The 25,111-nt window shown below is 39.4% G+C and overlaps 2 protein-coding genes across 3 annotated transcripts in view; one reads left to right on the top strand and one right to left on the bottom strand.

Moving 5' to 3' along the window:
- The first annotated feature begins 219 nt into the window (after positions 1 to 219).
- LOC127555065 (pyrin-like) lies at positions 220 to 6,933 on the top strand. Its single transcript, XM_051987085.1, has 3 exons — positions 220 to 347; positions 3,665 to 3,952; positions 6,741 to 6,933. The coding sequence occupies exons 2-3, from the start codon at positions 3,688 to 3,690 to the stop codon at positions 6,866 to 6,868; spliced, it is 393 nt and encodes a 130-aa protein (XP_051843045.1). The 5' UTR covers positions 220 to 347; positions 3,665 to 3,687; the 3' UTR covers positions 6,869 to 6,933.
- An 11,457-nt stretch (positions 6,934 to 18,390) lies between these two features.
- Positions 18,391 to 25,111, bottom strand: part of MAP6 (microtubule associated protein 6) — an 86,006-nt gene continuing 79,285 nt past the window's right edge. The window contains exon 4 of one of the 2 annotated variants that reach the window (XM_051987080.1): positions 18,391 to 18,710. In XM_051987080.1, the coding sequence (XP_051843040.1) occupies positions 18,464 to 18,710 (247 nt within the window). In that variant the 3' untranslated portion in view covers positions 18,391 to 18,463. The remainder of the gene's footprint in view (positions 18,711 to 25,111) is intronic. The other variant, XM_051987081.1, reaches the window with a different exon arrangement.

The following is a 25,111-nucleotide window of genomic DNA, read 5'->3' as shown; positions in this document are numbered from 1 at the left end:
TGTTTTCAGTCATTCAATAACTATTAAGTGCTATGTGTCAGCCACTATGCTAAGCTCTGGGCTGAAAATAGCTATCTACTTATGAGTGCAAATGTAAAAATTATTAAACTGTAAATTTTAAACTAAATTTTTGAGTTAAATTTTCATTTAAACTAATAGAAAGTAGTCTTAAAAGGAATGAGTGGAGAATTGAGAAGACCAAGAAAATCCTCTTGTAGAAGGTAAGATTTCAGCTGTAGATTTGAAGGAAGCAGGAGGTGGAGGCAAGAAGTCAAGGCACAAGAGAGACTCAGTGAAGAGGTCCAAAGTCACAAGATTGATTGCCCCATGGGAGAGACAGCAAAGAGGTCAGTTGTCACTGGAACACAAAGTCTAAAGAGGAATATAAAATATGTGAAGACTTGAAAGAAGAATGAGGTCAGGTTATAAAGGATTTTTAAAAACCAAAAAAAAAATTATATTTGATCCTGGAGGTAAGAGGGACTCAATGAAGTTTATTGAGTGGGAGAGTGACAAGATCAGTCCTGCACTTAAGTAAGTCCTTAAGGATGATTATATCATATTCCAGAAAGAGGAGATGAGAGCATCTTTTTATCATGACCACATTCTAGGAGTTGATGTTTCTGGAAGTAGCCATGATTTTTAAGCCAAGGTAGCACTGAGCCTGGCTAAGCCCTCTGATATCGTGGATGCTCCAATTAGCCCAGCCTTTACTGACCAGCAACCCATGAAGACTGGAAGCAACTGCCTCTATGACCTCAAATCTGCCCAGTCCCCCTTCTTTGTTTACTCTCCCTCTTAGTGACCTCATCATGTCCCCTGGGTTCAATTATTATCTCTGAGTCAAGCTCCTCTCTCCCCACTATCCTCTTTGATACTCCCCCAATCAACACTGGAGTGGAGCTGTCCTTGCTGATGATTGGAGGGTGAGTAAATCAATCTTCTTTAGTTCTTCAGGGCTGGAACACTCAACTTTTCCTCCTCCATCCTCACGACCCACCATCAGACTTGGATCAAGACCAGGACCTCAGTATAGGCTTTTATCATCAGTCCTTCCCACTCCAGTTCTTTTGCCATAAGGCCCCACCTTCCAACTACTTCTCTTGCTCAGAGCAATTGATAAAGGCTTTCCCAGTAGCTTTAGTGACATTGGCCTTGTTCGTTGTACAAGGTACTCCCATCTTACGACTCCATCCCTTTGTACTGGTTTCCCTTCACATCTGGAATGCTCTTCTCACTTCTTCCTTCTAGCTTCTTTCGAGGCTTAACTCAAAGCTATCTTTCTGCAGAAAGCTTTTCTTGCCCCCTACTCCCAACACTGTTAGTATCCTCTCTCTGAGATTACATATGAGAATACATAATTTATACCCCTATTCCCCCATTGAAGGGAAGAATCATGCTTTTGTCTTTTTTTGTACACTCAATGCTTAGTATGATACCTAGCATATAGTAGGTGCTTAATGAGTCCTTGTTCACTGACTGATTGGACAATGGCTATTTCTAACAATTTTCTAGATGTTGATAATAACAGATTACTAGATCAAGAATCCTAATATAATTCAAAGGATAGCTTTCCTCTCCATTACCTAGGTAACCTTGGGCAAACCACTCCCCTCTGGGCTTCAGTTCCTTCCCAGGTAAAATGAGGAAATTGGTCTAAATGACTCCTCCCTTATCATTTGGGACCAGACTGGGGTAGCAGAGACAATAAGCACAAAGGCACTCAGATTGCCCTGACCAATCTAAACTATAAAAATTGATTCAATTACAAGCATTTAACAATCCTCCTAGTATATTCTAGAAAGATTGCTGGAGGTTGAGGGTACAAAGACAAAATTGAAACAATCCTTGTCCTCAGGAAGTCCCCAAGGAAAGTTCTATGGGGGCTACAAAAAGTTTGGAGATTTAATTGTTGTTCCTAGAATAAAGGGTGAGAAAATGACCTCTTAGAGACCCTATAATTCAAATTCACAGACTGCATAGGCATGACACACTTTTCCTGTTTCCTTGTTGTCAAGTAGAATTTCTGATCTCTGGTCTACATCTATCTTTCTTCTACTCAGATGTCCTCACTTTGTCTCCCATTTTTCCCTATACAAAATCTGTTTTATTATTTTTTTTCATCTGGGACAGCTAGGGAGCACCATGGATAGAGCTCTGAGTTCAAATTTAGTTTCACTGATTAAGCTGTGGGACTTTGCACAAGTTATTTAACTGCTTATCTGCTTCACTTTCCTTAATTCCAAAAAGGAGATAATACTTACTTTGCAGTGTATGGATAAAATGCATTGATATTTGTAAAGCATTAGTACAGTTTGTTTTAAACACTTATTAAGCTGTGTCACCTTGCACAAGTCACCTAATTGCTTATCTGCTTCAGTTTCCTTAATTCCAAAATGGAGAAAACATTTACTTACTTTGCAATGTTGTTTTATGGATAAAATGCAATGATATTTATAAAGCATTAGTACAGTTTCTGGCACATAGTCGGTGCTTAATAAATTCTAATTCCCTTTTCCCTTTCCTTTTCTTCTTTATCTTGTACTTATTGAAACAATGACCATATTTCACATCATTATAACTTCAAATAGTGTGAAATTTGTATACATGCCAACAGACATTTCAAGGGATTCATCGTTTGCACTTATCAGGACCTAGCTGTATTCTAGATACTCAGAAGGATGATAGAAGCATTTAGAACTAGAAGGGATCTGAGGAAGTATTTTATAAATTTTACAAATGAAGAAACAGGTGCTCTGAGGACATTTATATCCCAGGTCTCCTGACTCCAAACTGAGTGTTTTTTCCAAGCAAACTAGTTAGTACCATAGATGGAGTACTTAAGTCTGGGGTCAGGAAGAGAGCCCCGCTGAGATGCTTACTTTGCTATATGACACAAAAAATCACCTGATCCACTTCCTGCCTTAGTTTTCTTAGCTGTAAAATGGAAATAACAGCAACTACTTTATGATCAAACTTATGTAAAGTGCTTTGGAAATCTTAAAGCACTATGTACAAATGCTAACTAGCTATTAGCTGTACATTAGGAAGATAGTCTTTGTCAGCAGATTTGTCCTTTAGTACAGGAAGAAACAGGAACAAACCAGCAAACCAACCTCATGTAGTAAAGAATTGTGACCTCGAAACCATAGAGTCTAAAGGCTTTATTGTATAAAGAAGTTTTAGATATCATCAAGCTCAAATATAATTTACAGAGTAGAAAGTGACAGAAGTTTCAGGAAGAGGTTGACTCATTTGTTCAAGGTCACTGTCAGGATTTCCTTCTTGACTTTTTGACTCCAAATCTAGGGTCCTTTTCATTACAACATCCTACCTCACTTACATACTATAGGGTCTTCAGAACTGAGTTCTAATCCTTGTTTTGGCATTAACTTATTGTATGATATTGAATGAAACACTCCCTTTTAAATTTCAGTTCCCCATGATGTAAAAGGGAGCCAAGAGGTTGTTTTTGCCCTATCTACCTCACGGTGTTGTCCCAAATCCTAAAACACTATGAAAGGTATAAGTGTTATCATCATCATCATCATCATTATCATCATTGTTATTATTATTGTTATGATCATTATTAGTTGTTGTTCCATCGATACTTTATGTCCCCCTCTCTTATATTTGCTAGGTCACCTCTTTCTTCCTTTTCCAGGTCTTTTGTGTGTACCAGTGGCTATGGACCAGCATCTAACCAGTTCTCTCGATGAACTTGTAGAACACGAGCTGAGGAAGTTTAAGAGGAAACTATACCACATTGCACTAAAGAAATGTTATAAACCCATTCCTTGGGGGAAATTGGAACCTGCCCACTGTGATGATCTTGCTCAAATGTTGGTTAAGTATTATGGAGAAAAGTATGCCCTGGAAGTTACTCTGAAGGTTCTAAAAGCCATTCACCAGCAAGATGTGGCCGACATGCTCCTTAAGAAAATCCAACAGGGTGAGTTAGGGCTGGGACTGAACTCTCTTGCTGTCTTTCACCATTTTGGTTCCAAGGAAAGGGACCACCTGTCTTCTTCCATGGGTGCCATCTTTTGATGATGGAAATAGGAACCTTCAGACAAGATCCTATCCTGAAAAGCCAGTTCCCATAAGCTGGCAGTGCCCTTTTGCCACCCAAGCACTTCAGCTAATTCTCATCTCTTCTTAGGCTTAGACACAGTCCAAAAAAAAATTTCTTCCAGGGGTCGGTACTCTTCTGGGAACACAAGAACAAATCCTAGTTCTTCCCGGATAAGGTTCTGATCAAGATAGAGACAGACTCTTTTAAAGGTCCAGTTGATAAAAGGATGATACAGGCACACACCAGGGATGGGATAAGATTAGAGGAATCTTGTGTCATATTTTCCTCCCTCTTTCCTCTCCTCTTCCTCCCCTAGATAGCAAGCAATCCAATATAGGTTGAACATATGTAATTCTTCTAAACATATTTCCATGTTCATCATTTAGCTGTTGGATTTCACAGGATTTTGCTGTACTACAAATTTTCCCAGAGAGCAGGGAAGGCAGTAGCATCAGATCGCCAGTGTTGGAAATCTCTCCAAAGCTGACAACAGCTAGCCCATGCTGACTATTTTCTGGGGGGGTTAATATGAAAAACGTAAGGAGTGGGCTAACATGAAAAATGTGAATGTGAATGTAATTGGGAGATTTCTTTCAGTCTGCACAGCTCTCTAATGCCTTATGGTTCACTGAATTGGGCATGCTGTGTCAAATCAACACTAGAGATTTTAGATGACTGATTGGATGTGCTTCAAAGTTTAAATCCTATAACCTCAGGATATCCCATTGCATAAAAGGGGGAGTTCATCTTTGACCTAACCTACCTCTGTGGGAAACTCTTTGTATATCTGTCTTTTATCCTTATTTTGCTAGATATACTTCAGTAAAAGTTTGCTACTCAGATCTCAAGGGGCCTTGGGATTCAGAGGAGATAATAACTGACTAATATTACAGGGTGGCTAGATGGTGCAATAAGTAGGGCAATGCGCCTGAAGTCAAGAAGACTTGTTTTTTTGAGTTCAAATCTTACTAGCTGTGTGATCCTGGGAAAATCACTTAACCATGTGTACCTCAGTTTCCTCATTTGTAAAATGAGCTGTAGAAGGAAATGACCAACCAGTTTGCCAAAAAAATCCCAAATAGGCTCATGAAGAGTTGAACATGACTGAAACAACTGAACAATGACATTGAGTTATTGTGGTAGTGAATAACTTAGTAGTTTTATAGTTTACAAAGCATTTTTCTTCTAAGAACCCAGGGAGGAATTGAAGTGGTTAAAGTAATAATAATAACCAACATTTATATATATATATTTTTTTTCCTGAGGCAATTGGGACTAAGTGACTTGCCCAGGGTCACACAGCTAGGAAGTGTTAAGTGTTAAGTATCTGTGGTCAAATTTGTACTCAAGTTTTTCTGACTTCAAGGCTGTGCCACCTAGCACCCCCATTTATATAGCATTTTAAGGTTTGTTCACAACCACCATGGGAGAAAGGTACCATCTTATAGATGAGGAAACTGAGGCAGAATCACACACTAGTAAGTATCTAAGGCCAGTCTGAATTCAGCTTTTTCTGACTCCAGGTTCAATGTTTTATCCACTGTACCACCTAACTCAGTAGAGACTCAATGATCATTTGTTAGGGGATATTATGGTAGTATCCTTCTATTTAGGTGTAGGTTAGGGAGATCCTCTCCAGCTCTGAGACTGAATTTCACTATAGCTAGTGGATTATTAGGTTCATTTTACTGATGGGGACATATAGAGGCTTGGAAGAGTAATAGTAGAAATGATCATAGCTGGGGCTTGAACCCATATCTATTGTTTCCAAGTTTAATTCTCTGTTTGCTCCTTTATTATTTGTTGTTTAACATAAACCTATTTGGGGTTTTCTTGGCAAAGACACTGGAATGGTTTTGCCATTTTCTTCTCCAGTTCATTTTACATTTTACACATGAGGAAATCAAGGCAAACAGGGTTAAGTGACTTGCCCAGGATCACACAGCTAGTATCTGAGGCCAGAATTGAAATCAGGTCCTCCTGAGCTCCATAGAGACATGGAGCTGTATGTCCTGTACCAACTAGCTTGTTTTTACTCATAACATATCTATGCACTATAGTGCCACCTGGTGTCCCTTACTTCTTTATGCTGCTGCTCAAATTAAAAAACAAAACAAAACAAAATCCATTCCTCATGTGTTTATAGATTACAAATCAGAAGAGATAGTATGATGTAGCTGATGCAGTTCTAAACTGGAAAGGTCCTGGATTCAAATTTTACTTTTTTGAAACTACCAATCTGGGGAGCTTGGGTCTCTCATCTAGGTTTCTGCACTTCAAGGCTAGGGTATTTTCTAAGCATTCTTATTAAATTAAATTGTCATCCATAGTCAGTGATCCAATGCTGGGTCAGAGAATGCTGGAAGTCTGGAGTCAAGACCCTTGATTGATATAGTTGCAGAGCAGATTGCTTTCAAGGCAGTGTGGTCTGATGGAAAGAGCTTCTGGACTTGGAGCTTAGCAGTCAAATTTTGTTTCTAATCCATCTTTGTTGTCTATGTGAGGTTGGACAAGTCCTCTTCGCTCGTGATAATTCAGTTAGAATCTGAAAACGGATTCCTGAGTATCCCTTCTATGATAGGGTCAATCCCCCACCCAGGGCCTAAAAGTAGGTAGGGACATTTTTATTTTCATATCAAAAAGAAAAATTTCATTTACTTTTCAGAAGGAAGTGATGAGAATGATGACAAAGATGAAAGTGATGAGGGTGATAGTGATGAAGATGAAACAGATGATGATGAAGAGGATGAAAGTGATGAAGATGATGAAACAGATGATGATGAAGAGGAGTAAGATGACAAAGGAAAACAATGGGAAAAGAGATGATGAAGATGATATAGAATAATAAAATCTTACACTCAAGTCACTGGGAGTGATTCAAGAATCATCAAAATATAGAATTTGAAAATCATAGAAACATAACATTAGAATCTTGGGATCATAGTATCTAAAGACTATGTCACAAAGGTATGTTGGGATCACAGAACTGGAAGACTACTCAGGTCATCTAGCCCAAAGCTTCTTAAACTGTGGTTTGTGATCTCAATTGGAGTCACATAGTTGAATGTGGGGGGGTCATGAAATTATGATTTATTATCAGTAAATGTTTGATTTGAACACCTATTTTATATACCTATATATACAGGGTCACGAAAAAGGGTTGCAAGTGGGAAAAGCCCTGGTCTAGCTCAATTCACACCTGAGAATCCCTTCTACGTCATATCTGACAAGAGATTATCCAACTTTTTGGCTTAGTGGGAGAACTTGCTACCTTCCAAAGTTGTCAATTGCATTCATGAAATAGTTCTAATTATCAGAACTTTCCCTCCAATATTTCCCATTTTTTCTTCTGGGGACAATCTAAGGGAATCTAATTTGTTTTCCAAAGGATTGCACTTCAGATATTATGGAAGCCGCTTAAAGTGTTCTCCCCAACTCTTCTCCAAGCTAAACACCCAATTCCTTCAACTAATTCTCGTATATCTTGTCCTCGAAGCCTTACATATTATCTTGATGATTCTGTCACGTCAAACCAACAAGCATTAGTACTATGTGCCAAGCACTATGCTAATAAAAATACAAACAACATGAAATTCCTTTCCTGATCTCAAGAAGCTTATATTCTAGTGAGGAAGGCAATCATAAAAGGAAGAAGAAAAATGGAGAGGGAAGAAGTAGGAAAGTACTCAAATGGGGCATAGTGAAATCCAGGGAATGGAAGACCTTCTCAAAATGGAAGTTCTGGAAAGAACTCACCAATGGGAAAAGGGTACATTGGGAATAGAGGGAGAAGACCAGCTGAGTTAGTGTTTTGGAGTCTATAAGATGATTTGACTTTTTGCATCCCCTTCATTATTTTATGAGGAAAAACAAAATCAACATGTCCAAAACAGAACTTACTACTTTTTCCTTCCCAAATTCCTTTTCTAAATTTCCCTGTTTCTATTGAGGGCTTCTATGTGGGCCCAAATATACTCTGCTATAGTCATCACTTGGATGAAGAGACAAAACAAATTTGGTAAGAATTTTTGTGTGCCTCCACCAAGGATAATATAATAGTATTCAATAGAGACAAGCGTTTACAATATAATGCTTGTTTATACCTCAGGTTTCTAATAAGCATGTGTGAGATCCAGGAAGAAATGGGTTTCAGGGCTGGGATTTAGCATAAGATCATAGGATGGGAGAGCAAGTTTGGGGGCAGATTGTGGAGAGGGTCATGCTGGGATCAGGAATTTAGACTTTACCCTATAAGCCATGGAAAGTTTCTGAGCCTAGGAAATGTGATAAAAGCTGAGCATTAGAAATTTGAATCTGGAAGGATGTAAGAAGGGCAAGAATCATAGACAAGCTGAAGGTTTGGATTTTTGTTAAAATGTACTTTTTGGTAAAATTCTCACTTTCAGATGTTATTCCTACCTTAGCTTGAATTAAGGATGGGGATATGAGAAGTAGGTGTAAATAGCATTGGTATTGGGGAGAGGGGAAGGAGAAACAAAGAATTTTGGAGCTATAATTAGAATAATCTTGGGACCAGTCTATTAGAATAATCTATTAAGTGATCCTCACGAACTTGTGGAAAGATTCAGGGAGAGTGTTGACAAGTATATGAATATATATATGTTAATATATAAGTATATTAATATATATAATATAAACAAATGATGAAACAACGATAAGGATTGCTTTGAATTAACCTATGACAAGGATCCAGGTCTTCAGGACACTTTTTTCTACATAATTCTGTCATTGGAATTCTGGGTGCCTGGGACAGAGAAAGGTATAGTTCTAGCATTTTCTGGGATCCTTCAGAATAAAAATCAGTTCTTTGTCCCCTCTAAATCTATTCAAGCTAAATACCACCTCTTCTCTCTTATTAGATTTCTCTCATCTGTGTCTTTTGTCTTGTCTTATTTTTTCTCTCTAGTCTTATACTTTCCCTCATCCTGTAAGTTACTGAGGGTGGGAAGACTTAAGTTAGGGGGTCCCTCATTCCTGCTATATGCCCTCCTAATCCATCATTCTTTCAAATTGGATGTCCATTCAGTGTTATACAAATTTATTTTTCATGAACAGTTGGGACTATATGCCTCTGAAGCTCCTGTTAACTGAGAATCTGATTCAAAGAGATGAAGACAGGGAAAAAGATTTTTTATGGTGATTTGAAAAGGATGTGGGGAATATTTATTTGGGTTAGGGAAGGATAGAGCATTTAGCAGAAACTAGAGGCCCTTCCCATCCTTTGGTATTGCTCTGAAATCTGATAAAGGTTGTCACAAACTACAGAGACTAGAAGGGGCTGGTAAAGACAGTGGAGGTTCCTGGGAGGCAAGAGGAATGAAGGTAGGATTTCCACAACCTGCAGGATCCCTAGAGATGTTAGAATTGCACTCATTCCCCCTGGAGATTTAGAATTGCATATGTGTATGTATGTGTGTGTGTGTATAGATATGTGTGTATATATATATATATTATATATATAATATATACAGTTGCTCATATGTTCTTTCTCCCATTTGAATATGAGTTCTTGCATGCAAGAATCCAATTCTTTCCTTTGAGTACTTAGCACGTAAGCATGCTTAATAAATGCTTGGTGGCTGACTTTTTTTTCTGTGTCTGAGTCTTTTTATTCTTTCCAAAGTGTAAGGGGCTGAGGCTTGAGTTGATGCACTGAGGTCCCAAGCACATGAGGCTAAATAGTAATTGGACCATACTCTATTATATACAATCTTAGAGAAAGAATGGCCCCGCCCACTCTTTGTGCAAGTCCTGATGTGTTGTATAGGAAATGACGATTTTGGTGGGTGGAGGCAAGGGAGTGAAAAAGGAAGTGGAAGGAGAGACTTTTGGGATTGCCATTGCCACAGTTGGCTCAGCTCACATCTCTGTTAGCTGATTTCCTGTCGCAGCTGCCCATATTGCTATGGCAATCTTTCTTGCCTATATTTTTTTTTTTCTTGCCTATATTTGCTATTGCAATCTTTATTCACCTCTTCACTTGAATAAAGACTGAAGATTTTTCCCTTAACCTGAGTTCCTGACTCCGGCTGATTTTAAATACGCGATCATTACACCAAATGGCTCATGCTCTATTCTTAGAAGAGGGTACCAGCTTTTCCTTTCCTCAGGGTTAGTGACCTCATTCAACTAGAGACACTAGGTCATCCATCTTCAGTGGAGTGATCTTTAGCTCTCCCTCCCCCAGTCACTTAATCACATTGAGAGAGAAGAGAACTTTTGGATGAGGTGGAAGAGGGAGAAGGAACATTAGAAATATGGGATTAGGGACAGGAGGAAGAAAAAAAGGTTCATAATCAGAGTTGGAATTACTTTTCCAATTTAATGCTCTTGTAGCTAATCCTTGAGTAGAGAGCTGGAGGGAGAGGACAACAGTCTGGGTCAGGAGGAAGGACCAAGTGAACATATCCTCTCCTAACTCTTTGCCAGCTAATGATGGACTCTGAGCAAGATCCAAAGAACAGCTCAATCCTGCTCTATGCAACATGTGACCAACCAGTGGAGTGAAGGGGGTTTGGCTGGCCCAGTATGGTGGAAGGATGATGCTGGATTTATAGCCAAAGGTGTAGGGTTCAAATCCTGCCTCAGTCATTCTTTAAATGACTTCTCTAAACCTTAGTTTCCAAATGTATAAAATGATGACTTTTAATTTCCCTTCTAGCTCTAAATATATAATCAGATAAAAGCTTCTAGTCTGAGAGGAAGTCTGAGGGGGACTTCAAGAAGTCCAAAGTGTGTGTGTGTGTGTGTGTGTGTGTGAGAGAGAGAGAGAGAGAGAGAGAGAGAGAGAGACAGAGAGACAGAGAGAGAGAGAGACAGAGACAGAGACAGAGACAGACAGAGAGACAGAGAGACAGAGAGAAGAGAGTAGAGAAACAGAAGAGAGAAGAGAGAGAAGGAGTTCCTGCTCTGAGGTCAGAAGATAAGGCACCACTTTAAAAAAATCCCATATCTGAGAAAGAAGAGACACTCTCTGCCTTTAGGGTTTCCTATCACTGGGGGAAAACATAACTCTCACCTTCTAGGAGTTAGTTCTGAAATTCAAAGTGACACAGCCTCTGCTTTGAGGGAGCTCCAGTCTCAGGGCAGAGGTGTATTTAGACCATTTCTAAATTTTCATTGTGACTATTTACTTTGAAAATCTGCAAACATTAGAAATCAGGGCTTAATTTACTGTTTTGTTGATTTCTAGACTTCAAAATATATTAATACAATTTAAATTTGAGGGTGTGTCCCAGGTATATCCCCCCCACCCCACCCCGGAAAGACAGTGGTTAAACATTTACCTGAACACTTCTGTTCAAGGTGAAAGACAAAAGTATATGCAAAAAAAAAAAAAAAACAACAACAAAAAAAAACCTTCACACTCTCTAGAGCCATCTGCAAACAGGTCAATTGAGAATTAGAAGAGGAACAATGGTAGGATCAGAGCCTGGTAAATTGTAAAGGATCCTTAGGGTGTTGTATTTGTAGCGTGAAAGAAATAAAAGAGCATAGACTGGTGGGAGAGGGGGCGGGGAGGGGGAGAGAAGGCTGCAGAGGTGAGAGGAGATTGAAGATTAGGGTGGAACTCTAGGATTCCACCAGCACATTCCTCTATCAGGGAGGCATCACACCATCTGCCTTTCTTTGTCTCCTCCTGCTGTCTCATCATGCATCTCTGTCTGTTTCTATCTTGTTGCTTATGCCTATCTACTTTGTCTCTCCTTGTTTCTCCCTCTAGCTGAATCTACAGTTAATATTTGCTTACTCTTTTCACTCTCCTCCCTCCCTCCTTCCTTCCTTCCTTCCTTCCTTCTTTCCTTCCTTCCTTCCTTCCTCTCTTCTTCCCTCCCCTCCCTCCCTTCCCTTCCTTCTTTCCTTCCCTACTTCCTTACTTTCTCTCTTCTTTCCTTCTTCCATCCTTCCCCTCCCTCTCATACTTTCTTATTCCCACATCTATTATCTCTGCCCTGGAGCTGAGGAAATAAAAAGATTGAAAAGATTTTGTCCCTATATTTAGGGAATTCGAAGTCTAGAAGTTATAATAACAGTACTACCTGACATTTATGTGACACTTTTAACTTTTCAGAAGAAATATAATGTATTACATATGGGACTTTGTGGTCAGTCCCTTCATCACCCTGAGGCTCAGTTACCTTATCTGTTGGACTAGATAGTATTTAAGTCCCTTCTAATTGCCTGAGGAGCAGAGTAGGGGAGGACCAAAGAAATGAGAATTTAGTCTCAAATAAGAGCTTCAGATATTTTACAATGTTGTCCAGGAGTAGCCCTGCTGCTACTGATGAAATGATTAAAATGACTCATTCTCTTGAGATTTGAGACATATCATGTTAAAATCGTAAGATCTTGAAATCTTCATTTAATTTGATGCCAAGTAATTACATGATAGTCACCCAGTCATCCAATCACAATCTCAGAACTCTTCTTGGCTCTTCAGTTTCCCTCACCATGCATAATTGGTTGCCAAATCTTGTTTCTATTTCTATAATAGCTCTTATATTCTCTTTGGGGTTGGTTGGTCTGTTGTTGTCCTTTGTTCTTGAAGAGGATCAAAATGACATCACTATGTTACAGCCGAGTTACAATGTGTTCGACTGTAGCTGATCAGAACAATATGAGCTGGGAGTGGTCTGCCACAAGTAGGACACAAATAGTTTCTTTGCCTCTTTGGGGTGTATGAATATTCATGGAGGACTAGCACCTCAAGGATGATCATCCATCTTTGGTGCCCACTTTTCCCCCAATTCTTATCTGTGGTTCCAAGAAGTGGGATACACAGCACAATAGTCACACCTGTAACAGCCACATCTATAAAATAAAGGGTTGGACTTGATGGTATTTAGGATTCCTTTACGTTCCAAATATGGGATCTTATGGTCAACATGAACGTCTTTCTGCATTTTAAAGTGAATAGTTGGTACAATGGATAGTTTTGGAGTTGGAGTTAGGAAAACCAGAAGTCCAACTCTCCCTTTTGACACTCAGCTTTGTGCACCTGGACAAGTTCCTTGATGTCAGCCTCAGTTTCCTCATCTGTAAATGGGGATAATGATAGCACCTACCTATCAGGGCTGCTGGGATGATTGAATGAAATGCCTTTTGTAGAGTGCTCTGCAAACCTTGGAGAGGTTTATAGATGCTGCTATGTTTATTATGCATCTTGTTAGTAAATAGCATGTACCTACACACATACATACTACACATACACACGTGTGTGATAGCATGTACAGGATAAATGAAGCCCTGAATTGATTTCTGCTTGATTATACAGGATAGCGCAGGGCAGCAGTTACCATAATAGGAAAGTTTTACTTTCTGTTCCACATCAGAACTTGGGCTAATACCTTTCTTGCCTTAGTTTTCTCAGCCTTAAAATGGGTGTGTGAAGGGACTGAGAAAATAGGGTCAGGTAGATTGCCTATGGAACAGCCAGATCCAAGGCTGGTGTTCAATAAATGCTTGTTGAATTCAGTTGGACTGAACCATGGATATCAAGGAGGAGGTACTTCAGACCTATCAGCCACTAGAGGGCAGCTTTCTCCCAATTATTCCTTAGCGTTGATTAATTGGGAATAGGGCTGTTTAAAATGGTATCTGGAAAGTCGGGCCAGATACTGGTGATTGTTGTGTGGAGCCACTGAGTTGTGGAGAAGCCAGCATGGTTGAACATTGCAGGGGGTCATGGCTTGGGAGATTAGGACAAGTGTTGGGAATTTCTGTCAATTCAGGATTTCAGAATCATAGTGTCACAGATTTAGAGCCAGAAAGCGACCTCAGAGGTTAACTAAATGAACCCCTTCATTTTCTAGATGAGGGAGCTGAGGCCAGTAAAGGCTAAGTGACTTGGATAAAGTCATACAGGAGGAGCAGATCCCTTAATGGCTAATTCTGCCAGTTGCTGAATTACAACAGGCTGTGAGCTCCAGGCTCTAGGTTGGCTCCATTTTGGGAAGCCAGTCACTGATTTCTAAGGACTCCGAGGAGAATGAAAGGCTTCCTGGCAGAGGTAAGCACTTTCAAATACTCCTTCTCTGCTTCTGTTCGTTGGAGTGCTTGGCCCAATCTGCCTAGATCTAGGGCTTTTTGGAATCCCCTAGTCTCTTTGTTGATGGCTTGATGGGAGAATGATCCACTGCTCCATTTTGACAGTGAGTTTCCTTAATGGAGAATTTTAATGAAAACTGGGTGACTGTTTCTTAGATAGAATGGAAGATTGGCTGATCACAGATATGGCAGAAAGAGTCCAGCCCTTACAGCCATGCAGGGATATGTCCAGGAACAAGTGCAAATTCTCTGTCTTCAATTCTTCTAGTTATGAGACATGCTAAGCAGTTTTTTGGTTGGCTTTGGTGCCAGAAAGACTAATGATGGACCTAGAGCTTGTCTGCATACAAAAGGATTAATATACACTCTCCCTCAGCTCATTTTTATAATTTCCTTTCTTGTTCTATAGAAACTGCTTGAGTCTTCGGATTGGGTGGGGTGGAAAAGAGCACTGGCTTCCACTGCCTCATTTCCTTCTTACTACCTGTCCCTTATTTCAGGGTGCCTACTTCTTCTCTGTTTGTTCTTTGCTGATCATAGCTGAAGGTACATCTTGACCGTTGCCAGGGAGTATCCTGGCAACTGGTAAGACAGGTAGATCCATCAAGACCATCTGAGGCGGCACTTAGGCTTGGGATTCTGGTGATTTGGTGAGGATCTAATTAGACATTGGACAACCTCCTTAATTCAGTTCAGCCTATCAGAAGATTGACCTGAGATGGTGATCTGACAAGAAACTAACCCAGTTGAACAAGGAAGTGATGAGATGCCAGTCTCAGCTCAGTGGGCCAGGAGTCTTGAGGTACTCCCTCCCCACTTCAGACAATGCATTCTAGGTTGAGCTCAAGTTCCCAGAAGAATTGAGTATATGCAAAGGTAGGGTGTGCTTCTGGTTTTGGGGAAGTAATTTTCTTGGAAAATTCCTAGTAAAGACTCATTGAGATCAGACTAATTGAAAATAGTTCAGTAATTTCAGTCCTGTTTCTTGTGATCCCATTGTGGTTTTCTTAGGAAAGATACTGGAGTATACTATTTCCTTCTCCAACTCATTTTATAGATGGAGAAGCTGAGGCAGACAGGGTTAAGGACAGGGAAATATCAACTAGTTAATTGATATTATAGAAGAGCACACCAAATGTGAACTCATGAGGGTTATCCTTAGAATGCTGAGGGGAAAAATTGTCAACAGTAGTGTGGATGGTGGTTTGGAGAGTCAGCCTAGAGGGGATACCACCCAGAGAAGGTATAGAAAATAGTCCTGTTCAGGTCTGTACTAGATGACCTCTAAGGGTCTTTCTAGCTCTGAGATGATTTTGTTCTGTAGCTTCCATATCCATAGTCTTGTTCTGCTCCTACTCCATTGTTCCTGGCTAGTCACCTATCCTACCTTTTAGCTCTTCTTTGGGGGCAGTAAGGCAATACAGAGCGTAGTGTAATGTGTATAAAGTCAGGAAGACCTGAGTTCAAATCCACTTACTAGTACTATGGTGTAAGCAAACCACTTAAGCTCTGTCCAGCTCAGTTTCTTTAATTGTAAAATGGAGGTCATAATAGCCCCTCCCTCTCAGGGTACTTGTGAGGATCAAATGAGATAATTATTTTTAAAGTGCTTATCACCATGCCTGGCAAATAGTAGGTGCTTAATAAGTGCTTTATTTTTTTCTTCCTGTGATAAGAGAGGCTCATAATTTTAATAATGTTTTAAGGTTTACAAATACTTTCTTACAACTATGGTGAGTGGTTTTATTTCCATTTTACAGAATAGGCTGGGAGAGGAAGACTTGATTTTTGAAGTATCAGAGTTAGTATTCTTACTCTGCTTAGTGTTCTTCTCTTTCTGTCAGATTGTCCCACAACCCTGGATTTCACTCCATTTCCTCCTTCTGACCCCGTTCTCTCATCAAGCTTTATTTTTTTCCTTCTTCTGTAAAATGGGAATAACTTATCCTACTTATATATCACTGGGATGCCAAAGAGAAAGCATTCTGTAAAACTTAAAGAGCTAAAAAGAAATGTGAATTATTTTTTAAATATGGTTTCCAGGAATATCAGACAGAAATCAGCAGCTGCTGAGCCCCTCCCTCCTTGGTCCTATTCCTCATGGAACTCATGCAGGCCATCAATAATGACCAGAAATTCCCTTGGGTCTTCTGTCCATGAATTCATTAAGAACTTGGCTGGTCCAATGGAATGACGGAAATAAACATTTATTAAGTGACTACTATGTGCCAGGCACCATAAGCACTTTACAAATATTATCTCATTTCACCCTTAAAGTGCCACTGGGAGGAAGGTATTATTTCCAATTCCATTGTACAGCTGGGGAAACTAAGGAAGACAGAGGTTGTAACATGACTTGCTAAGGGTCACAGAGCTAGAAAAGTGTCTATGGTTGGATTTGAATACAGATCTTCTTGACTCTAGGACCACTGCTTTATTCACTGCACCATCCAGGTGCCTCAATAAGTGGGAGATTCTTTTCTTCTTCTTTTACTTATTCTTCTTCTTTTCTTATTCTTCTTTCTTTTTTCTTTCTTCTTCTCCTCCTTTAAAGAGGAGGGTAGGGAAATTGAGCTGTAGGACAGGAAGGTAACAACTGTTAGCCTTTATGAGGACACCAGTATGCCTCCCTGTTTGAGGCTTCTTGTAGCTTGCCTGTGAAAAGCAGGCTAGTATAGACTTCTAGCCTAGTGTTTTTCAATCAGCTCTAATAGACCAGTGTTCACTGAGCCCTTAGGAAGGCAAATGAGAGGAAACAGAAAACTCTAAGAGATGAGACTCTTTGTAAAATGTGGACCCTGGCCAGTAGAGACAAAATCACCTGGGCATGGGTCATAATCTGTAGGATATATTCACCTGGGGAGATTTAAAGATAAATTATATTGGTTAAGATTGGCTGTTGGGTTGTTGGTAGTAGTGTAGAATTTTCAAGGTGAAAGAGAAAATGAGATTATGACAACTAAGTGACAGGCATTTTCCTTGATGCTATGGATATTATGGATGACTAGCAGACTGCCTCTGAGCTAGTATAGCTAAAATCTTTTTACCTGTATCTGGTAGGGATGGGATATTGGTATGTATTGGAGTTGAGGATGAATAAAATCTTCTGGGAATGGTACCCAAATAAACATGTGCTTTTTTTTCTTGCCTACCAGTTTTGTAGTGCTACAAGATTCAGGCTTTTTGTGCCCTAGGAGTTCTTCATGCTTGCTGATGGGAAAGGGAATATAAAGAATTAAATGAATGCACTTAAAGAATAGGTAGAAATTTGAGAAATGGAGGGAAAAAGAGAGAAAGAAGGGGCGGGCGGAGAAACAGAAACAGAGAGATGGAGGGATAGACAGAGACAGACAAAAATCTCAAATCCAGCTGCAGTCAGTTTTCAGTGTCTACATTTTTGTGTTAGATGCATTCTCTGAGTTCCTGTATCATACCAAGAGACTGAACATTGACCACCTGAGAAGTCTGAGTGGAAAAGCTCTGGGATAATTACCTTGCAGATTCTTGTGAGGACAGCTAGAAGGGAAACGCCCACAGACAAGAAGAGGAGGGGGTGCTATTGTGCTGGATTCACTGATGTTACTTTATTAATTTCTAATATTATGATAAAAATTTCAATAAAATTTTTGGCAAGTGAATCAATGAAGCACATACTAATTCCTTCTGTATCTATGTTTCTAGCATTTGTAGTAGGTGCTTAAGAAATACTTGATTGAATTTAATGAAAGGAGGTAGTTGGGGCTGGGATGGGGGCTGAGCCAAGAGCTTGCTCAAGGTTTTTTATGTGTGAATTACTCAGACTAGAAGACAGATCTACCCCACAATGGGGTAGAGCTAAGGAGAAAGAGGCAATTAGGTCCCTGAGCATCAGAGAAAGCTCTTATTACTTTAGCGTCCTGGCTATGCTAAGTGATGTATTTTGCAAGTAAGAATAATTTTGTTTAATTGATTGATAGCATCAGTACTTGTTATTGACCACAACACTCCCTGCTGAGACTCCTTGGTAGCTTTCTCCATCTTTCTGATTGTCCTTCCCTATGTTAGTGTACCTCCAGGGAGTCTCATGTTGCTCAAGGTCTTAAGGCACAACATATTTGGGTACTGTTAACTCTCATACATTAAATATGACATTCTTGACAAAATCCTTTTTGGTCCTTCTTTCTTTTCCAGGCGGTCCTGAATCAAAGATTGTTCCCCTTTCCCATAGGAATATCCCATCCTGACCAGACACATTTGAGCCAATTCCATCAATGTCACCAGTTTTATTGGACTCCAGCAAGACAATACAGCACATGTTTCATGCAGACTATGAGTGTGTCTTCACAGGCCCTCAGAAGGGAGCGTTTTTGCTGGCAGCTCTTTAGGCGGCAGCTCAGGGACTGAGGGGTTGAGTGACCCCTCATTATGTTCTGTCCTGGGTGCTTCTGGGATCTCAGCCACAGCAGGCGGCTCCTGGCCTATGGGACCTTGATCCTTATCTGAATCCCCAGTGGCGGTGGGTTGAGTTGAGTTGGTGGGTTGGGCTGGACTGCTGGGTTGGGCTGGGCTGCTGGGTTGGGCTGGCGTCCTAGAAAGGAGAGAGAAGTGGTCACTATGGAGGTCACAGAGGGACAGCCATGACCAGGAACCAAGCACATACTGTCTGATGGGTTGTGGTCTAACAGGAGACACCCCAGGGATATTCAGGAAAGTGGCCTCTAACTGGAGATCCAATTAGAAAGCTTTTAAGATCAGCATGTTCTCAGGGCTAGAACTGGGATCGGGGCCAGGATTTAGCTGTTTAATGCACTTGCCAATTGATTATAACCTGCCCGTGGCCCACAAGAACAGATTCCCAATGACATGGTGATGATACTGTACCGAGACTCAGCATCCTATGCAGAGAACATCTGGTCTTACCTCTTGGCTTAGGTTACTCCCTCCTGCTCTTCCTTTAAGCTAACCTTTCATGCTGGATCACAAAACTCCAAGCAAGCCTAATACTACTGCTGTTTCCTCACTTTGTCCCACTTTCCAAGGCCACCAGGAACATGTTTTCTGAAGTGGTCTTCTCCCATCTTCTGATGCTTTATTCCTTTCCCTTGCAAAGTGGTGAACATGGCAGGGTCCAACCCTTTCATTTTACAGTTGGGAAAACTGAGGCCCAAAGCAGACAAATGGCTTTTTCAAAGTGACCTGATTTTCACAATAACTCCCAGGGAGTAAATAGAAGAGGTCTAATCATCCCTATATAACAGATAAGGGAACAGAGATTCAGAGTTGGGAATTCACGTTTATGTCATCTGATCTACATAATATCTGGGTAGAGCAGAGTAATTCCCCCAAAGAAGGAAGGAAATGCCCAAATTCACATAGCAACTTCTGTACATTTGATGGCTTTGATTTTGGATGGAGTGAGGACTCTGAAATGATGGCGGACATGAGGAATCCTTCACCCCTGTTTTCACTGACTCCCACTGCCCCATTTCTGCACAGTTCTTTGGTTTTTGTCACTTCTCCCCTTGCCCTCATGAGTATTCCCCATTATAGAAGTCACAATGCCCAAAGATGGTGCCACATGTCACTAGAGTGGAACCTTAGCCATTTCCCCTGTGAATGCAGAATTTCATAATGTTTTAGCACAGGCTGAGTTGAGGTCTGCTTTGGCATCATGTGATTAAAAAGCACACATTCAACCCAGGGATATAAAGACTTGAAGCTGAAACAGATCTGAGCCAAAACTGTAAAATGCTATATAAATATGAGTCATTACTATTGTTATAATATAGGGCATCAAGTCAGGCTCCCATATTATACAGATAGGGAAATCAAGACTCATAGTATAACTCAAATGAGAATGGGAATTCTTAGCTCCCTTAGCAGTGATCTATGGTTTGATCTTTTGTTTTTTCAAAGCACACTTTCCCCATGTATTTTCTCATGTAAAATGGACTGTTAAAGTTGGAAAGGGGCCTTAGAATATAAAATATTGAAATCAGAATGGACCACAAAATACAAAATGTCATAACTGGGAAGGATGTTAGAACATAACAATAGTATCTATTTTTTTATAGTTTTAAGGTTTTTCTCACAATGATTATGTGGTATGAGTAGTACAAGTATTATTCCCATTTCACAAATGAAGAAATTGAGGGCTGGAGATACTAAATGATCTGCTCAGGGTCTCTCAGTAAATGGCAGAGCTAGGATTTAAACCTACCTATTCTGACCCCAGTGTCACATTGTATTACATACAAACTACCTTTCAACAAACCCCAATTCATCCATCCATCCATCTATACATTCATTCATTCCTGAACAATTGACGTGTGTGATTCTTTATTCAGCATTAAAGGAGAAAAAAATGGATGAATGAGATGCAGTCCTTGACCACAAAGAACTCCCAGTTTCATAGGAAGTATAAGATACAGATGTGAACAATGACAAAACAGAACAGAATGAGATGAGGGTTCTAAGACAGAAAAGGAATAAGGCATATTCTTATATGAATATATAATGTAGAATATATTCAAATATATTTGAATATAAAATATTCAGAATATTTTATAGAACATAGGATATTAAAGTCATAATGGAATTTATGGTCCAATATGGTCCAAATGATCCAATCACCCCATTTTACAGAGTGGAAAACGGAGTCACAAAAATAAGAAGTGCCAAATCTGAAGTCACATACTGAGTTAGTATTAAAACTTAGATTAGAATCTTGATCTCCCACCTCCTAGTCCAGAGCTCATTCTATCTCATTTTTTGATCAATGAGCACTAATTATTAGATATTTCTTTTCTTTAGACTGGAATATAGCCAGGAATAAGTAAGAGTGCTTTTTAGTTGATAGGATCCCGTACAAAAAGATCATTGATAGAGAACTGAAATCTCAAACCAGAAGCATGGGTGAAGGGATCATCTGAGCCAGGTATCCAAGCTAGTCAATGCATTATTTTACTTATACTTTGGCACAGGGAAAACAACTTATTAGCTATTCCCTCCTCCCTATCAGAATGTAATTCAGTAAAGATGATCAAAGAGAATTTTTCTTTCTAGCTTTTGGCAAAAAATATACATGTAGAATAAAGCTGGAGGAAGGCATCCAGCATTTTGGATGGGTATTTTACAGAAGATTTTTCCAGAAAGGTTTGGATGAGACAGATGACATGATTTGAATCATTGGGAGAGAGCATTTCCCACTGAGAGCCACTGTATCCAAGAAAACTAAATAAGTACTAAACTATAATGTAAGTGAAGTATCTTCTATTTGAATTTTGATGTTTTCAAGCATCATATGGAAATTTAGTGTTGAACTCTAAATTCTCATTTTCATGTCGGAAAATCTTTCATTTCTTCAAACATGTTTGTGACTCTCTGAATCCTATAGATTTGTGTATTCAATTGTTGTGTCTTGGAGTAGACTTCCTTATGAGGCAGTGAGCTTCCTCACTAGAGGTTCAGTTGAACCATCAAGCCTCATGGCAGTTGTAAAGGATAGTCACTATTGTTTGGTTATTATTTTAGTCATGTCTGACTCTTTGTGATCCCATTTTAGGTTTTCTTGGCCAAGATACTAGAGTGATTTGCCATTTCCTTCTCCAGCTCATTTTACACATGAGAAAACTGAGGCAAATAGGATTAAGTTACTTGCCTAGGATCATACAGCTAGTGAGAGTCTGAAGCTAAATTGAACTCTTCTTTCTGACTCCATACCTGGTACTCTATCTAATGTACCACCTGGTTCCCATAAATTTAGGACAGCCATAGAATCACAGTCTCAGAACTGGAAGGGAACTTGAGAGTCATATAACACAATTCATACTTGAGTAGGAATCCCTTCACAATTTCCATGATAATTTTTCATCCAGTCCTTTCCCTCTCGAAGACTTCCATTAATGAGGAGACAATCAATTTTATTTCTGTATGCTCTAAACGTTAGGAAGGCTTTCTTTATATTGACCTCATAACTGCCTCCTTGTAAGTATAGTTGAGACATCCAGAATAACAGAGGTCTCCTTAGCAGCCTCATCCTTTCTCTTGATCCCCAGTTTCTTATGCTTTTTGACATTTCAAACTGCATTCATGAGGGCATCTCAAACTCATCACGTCCAAAACTGAACTTATTTTTTCCAACAAGCCCTCTTCATCTTCCTTATTATTGTTGAGGGTACCACCATCCTCCCTGTCATACAGACTCACAATCTATGTGTCATCTTTGAGTCTGTAATGCTTCTCACTCTTCCATAACCAACCATTTGTTTAGTCCCAGCATTTCTACCTTTTTAATATCTCTCTTATATTCTCCCTTCTTTTTTTGACACTACAACTCCCCGCTTCCCACCAACTCATGTCGACTCTCATCACCTCACGCTGAACACTGGTTGGTCTCCCTGACACAAGTCGCCCTACTCCAGTCCACCCTTCAGCTGTCAAAGTCATCTTTTTAAATGCAAGTCTGATTATATCACATCTTTATTCAGTACACTTCAGTGGCTTCTTATTACCTCTAGGATCAAATATAAATTCTGATGTTTGGCTTTTAAAGCCTTTATAACATCCTCTTGTTCCCCATCTTTCCAGGTTTCTTATAATTTACAACCTCCATGTATTCTATGATCCAATGATACTGACCTTCTTGTTCTTCAAAAAAATAAATCCATTTTTCAATTCTGATCATTTATTCTGTCATCTCTTCCTTCCTTCCACCCCACCCTCCTTTCTTTCCTTCCTTCCTATCCCTCCTTTCTTTTCTTCATTCCTTCCCTTTCTTTTTCTTTCCTTCCTTCTTTCCTTTTTCTTCCTTCCTTCCTTCTTTCCTTCCTTTTTCTTTCTTTCTTTTCTCTTTCTTTCTTTCCTTTCTTTCTTTCTTTTCTCTTCCTTCCTTCCTTTTTAATATCTCCCTTCCTTTTTAAATCTCCTCATTTTGGGGATTCCAACTCCCATTTTTCTCTAATCATTTTTTGTTGTTGAGGCAATTGAGGTTAAATGACTTGTCTAAGGTCACACTGTCCTATAATTTTCAAAGGAAAAGGCCAAAGAAAATAAGAAGAATGGGAGTCCATGGGAGTCTCTTGATCCAATTGTTTTTCTTCTCATTGGAATTACTTTGTCTCTTCAGAATTTAATTCTCAGATATCCAATTCCTCTACATTATGAAAGATAAATAACTTATTTGAAATTCTGCTTTTTCCAGAAAGAACACAAGCAGATAAATGAATATTTAAGATCCCCAATCACTACTCTCATACCATGCCTCTGTACCAGACTTTTAATGTTTCCCAAACTCAGAAAAGAAAGAAAGAAAAGAAGGAAGGAATGAAGGAAGGAAGGAAGGAAGGAAGGAAGGAAGGAAGGAAGGAAGAAGGAAGGAAGGAAGAAAGAAAGAAAGAAAGGAAGGAAGGAAGGAAGGAAGGAAGGAGGAAGGAAGGAAGGAAGAAGAAAGAAAAGAAGGAAGGAAGAAAGAAAAAGAAAGAAAGAAAGAAAGAAAGAAAGAAAGAAAGAAAGAAAGAAAGAAAGAAAGAAAGAAAGAAAGAAAGAAAGAAGAAAAGGAGGGAGAGAGGGAGGGAGAGGGAAAAAGAGAAAGAGAGAGAGAGAGGGAGAGAGAGAGAGAGAGAGAGAGAGAGAGAGAGAGAGAGAGAGAGAACAGAATAAAATGGTCAGAGTTGAGATTTGAATTGACTTTTTTTGAGAAAGAAGGTCAGTGTCACTGCTTCTCCTCTGCTTGTCATCCTATATCTTTTATGTTTTTTTCCAGCCAGAAGCCTGGGGAAAAAAAACAGCTTTCCCTTATTGCTTCTCCTCAATCTTGCAATCTGGTTTCTGACTTCATTACTAAATTGAAACTACTCTTCTATCAAATCTCATGACCTTTTCTCAGTTTTAATCCTCAATTTATGTGCTGCTTTTCACTCTCTTAATCACTTTCTCCTCCTATGTACTCTCTCCTTTCTTCATTTTCTTCCTACTTGATACTTGGCTTATTTCTTTTGATGGTTCATCATACTATGACTACAACTATGGTTGTTCCCCAAGGTTCTATTCTGGGTTCTCTTCTCTCTCTACACTGTCTTAGTAACCTCATTAGCTCCTATGGGTTTAATCATCCTTTTTGAGAAGACTCACATTAATTCCAATTTACTTCAGTGGCTCTCTATTGCACCCCTACATGTTCTCATCCTACCCCTACTCTTTCCTGTCCCTGTCTCTTTACCTTTTAAAGCTCTTTACAATCTGGCCCTAATCTATCTTTTCAGACTCATTTGGAGAAAGGTTTTTATATTTGCTGTTACAAGCCGTTAGCTCTCTTTCCAAATCTTTCTTCTATATCTCTCATTTTTTCCCATATTTTCCTCTATCACTCTCATTTTAAAAAAATCATTCTTGGATTTAGAAGGGATATTAAGAATTGCCTAGTCCAACTGGATCACTTTACAGAGGATGAAGGTAAAGCCTAGAAAGGGAAAATGGACCTATTTAAAGTTGTTAGCAAGCCAACTGACTTGCTTGGTCTGAGTTGGTAGTAGAATCCAGTTCAGTGCTTTGTTTCTAAACCTGGTCTTTGAATCTAAAGTTAGACCATTTATTATTTGTTGCTAATGCACTTGTCTCTCTATTCTGTTCCAGTAATGTCTACTACTACCATTCACTTGCCAATCCCAGCCAGTATAATATATGATAAATCATTTTCTAAAATATTCCTGTGTGGCACAGAAAATATTTTGTAGCACACAAAAAACCCCAAACAGTTCTCCCTTATTCTTGTTCAGTAACAGAATGTTCTTTAAAATATACACACCTCAGGACTGCATGTATCTCAACATTAACACGTCTCTGCTGTTATGCTTGCCAACCACACTGTTGGAACTGGCAAATAGTTCTTTCAGGTGAAGCTCCAAAAGATTTCCCAAAAGACTAAACTATTATTACCATGTCAAAAAAAAAAAAGAAACCAAGCAATATCCAGGAAAGCAAAAAGTTGCT

Source organism: Antechinus flavipes, chromosome 3, assembly GCF_016432865.1.
Source record: "Antechinus flavipes isolate AdamAnt ecotype Samford, QLD, Australia chromosome 3, AdamAnt_v2, whole genome shotgun sequence".
Taxonomy (NCBI): Eukaryota; Metazoa; Chordata; class Mammalia; order Dasyuromorphia; family Dasyuridae; genus Antechinus; species Antechinus flavipes.
This window is presented reverse-complemented; position numbering and strand designations above follow the sequence as displayed.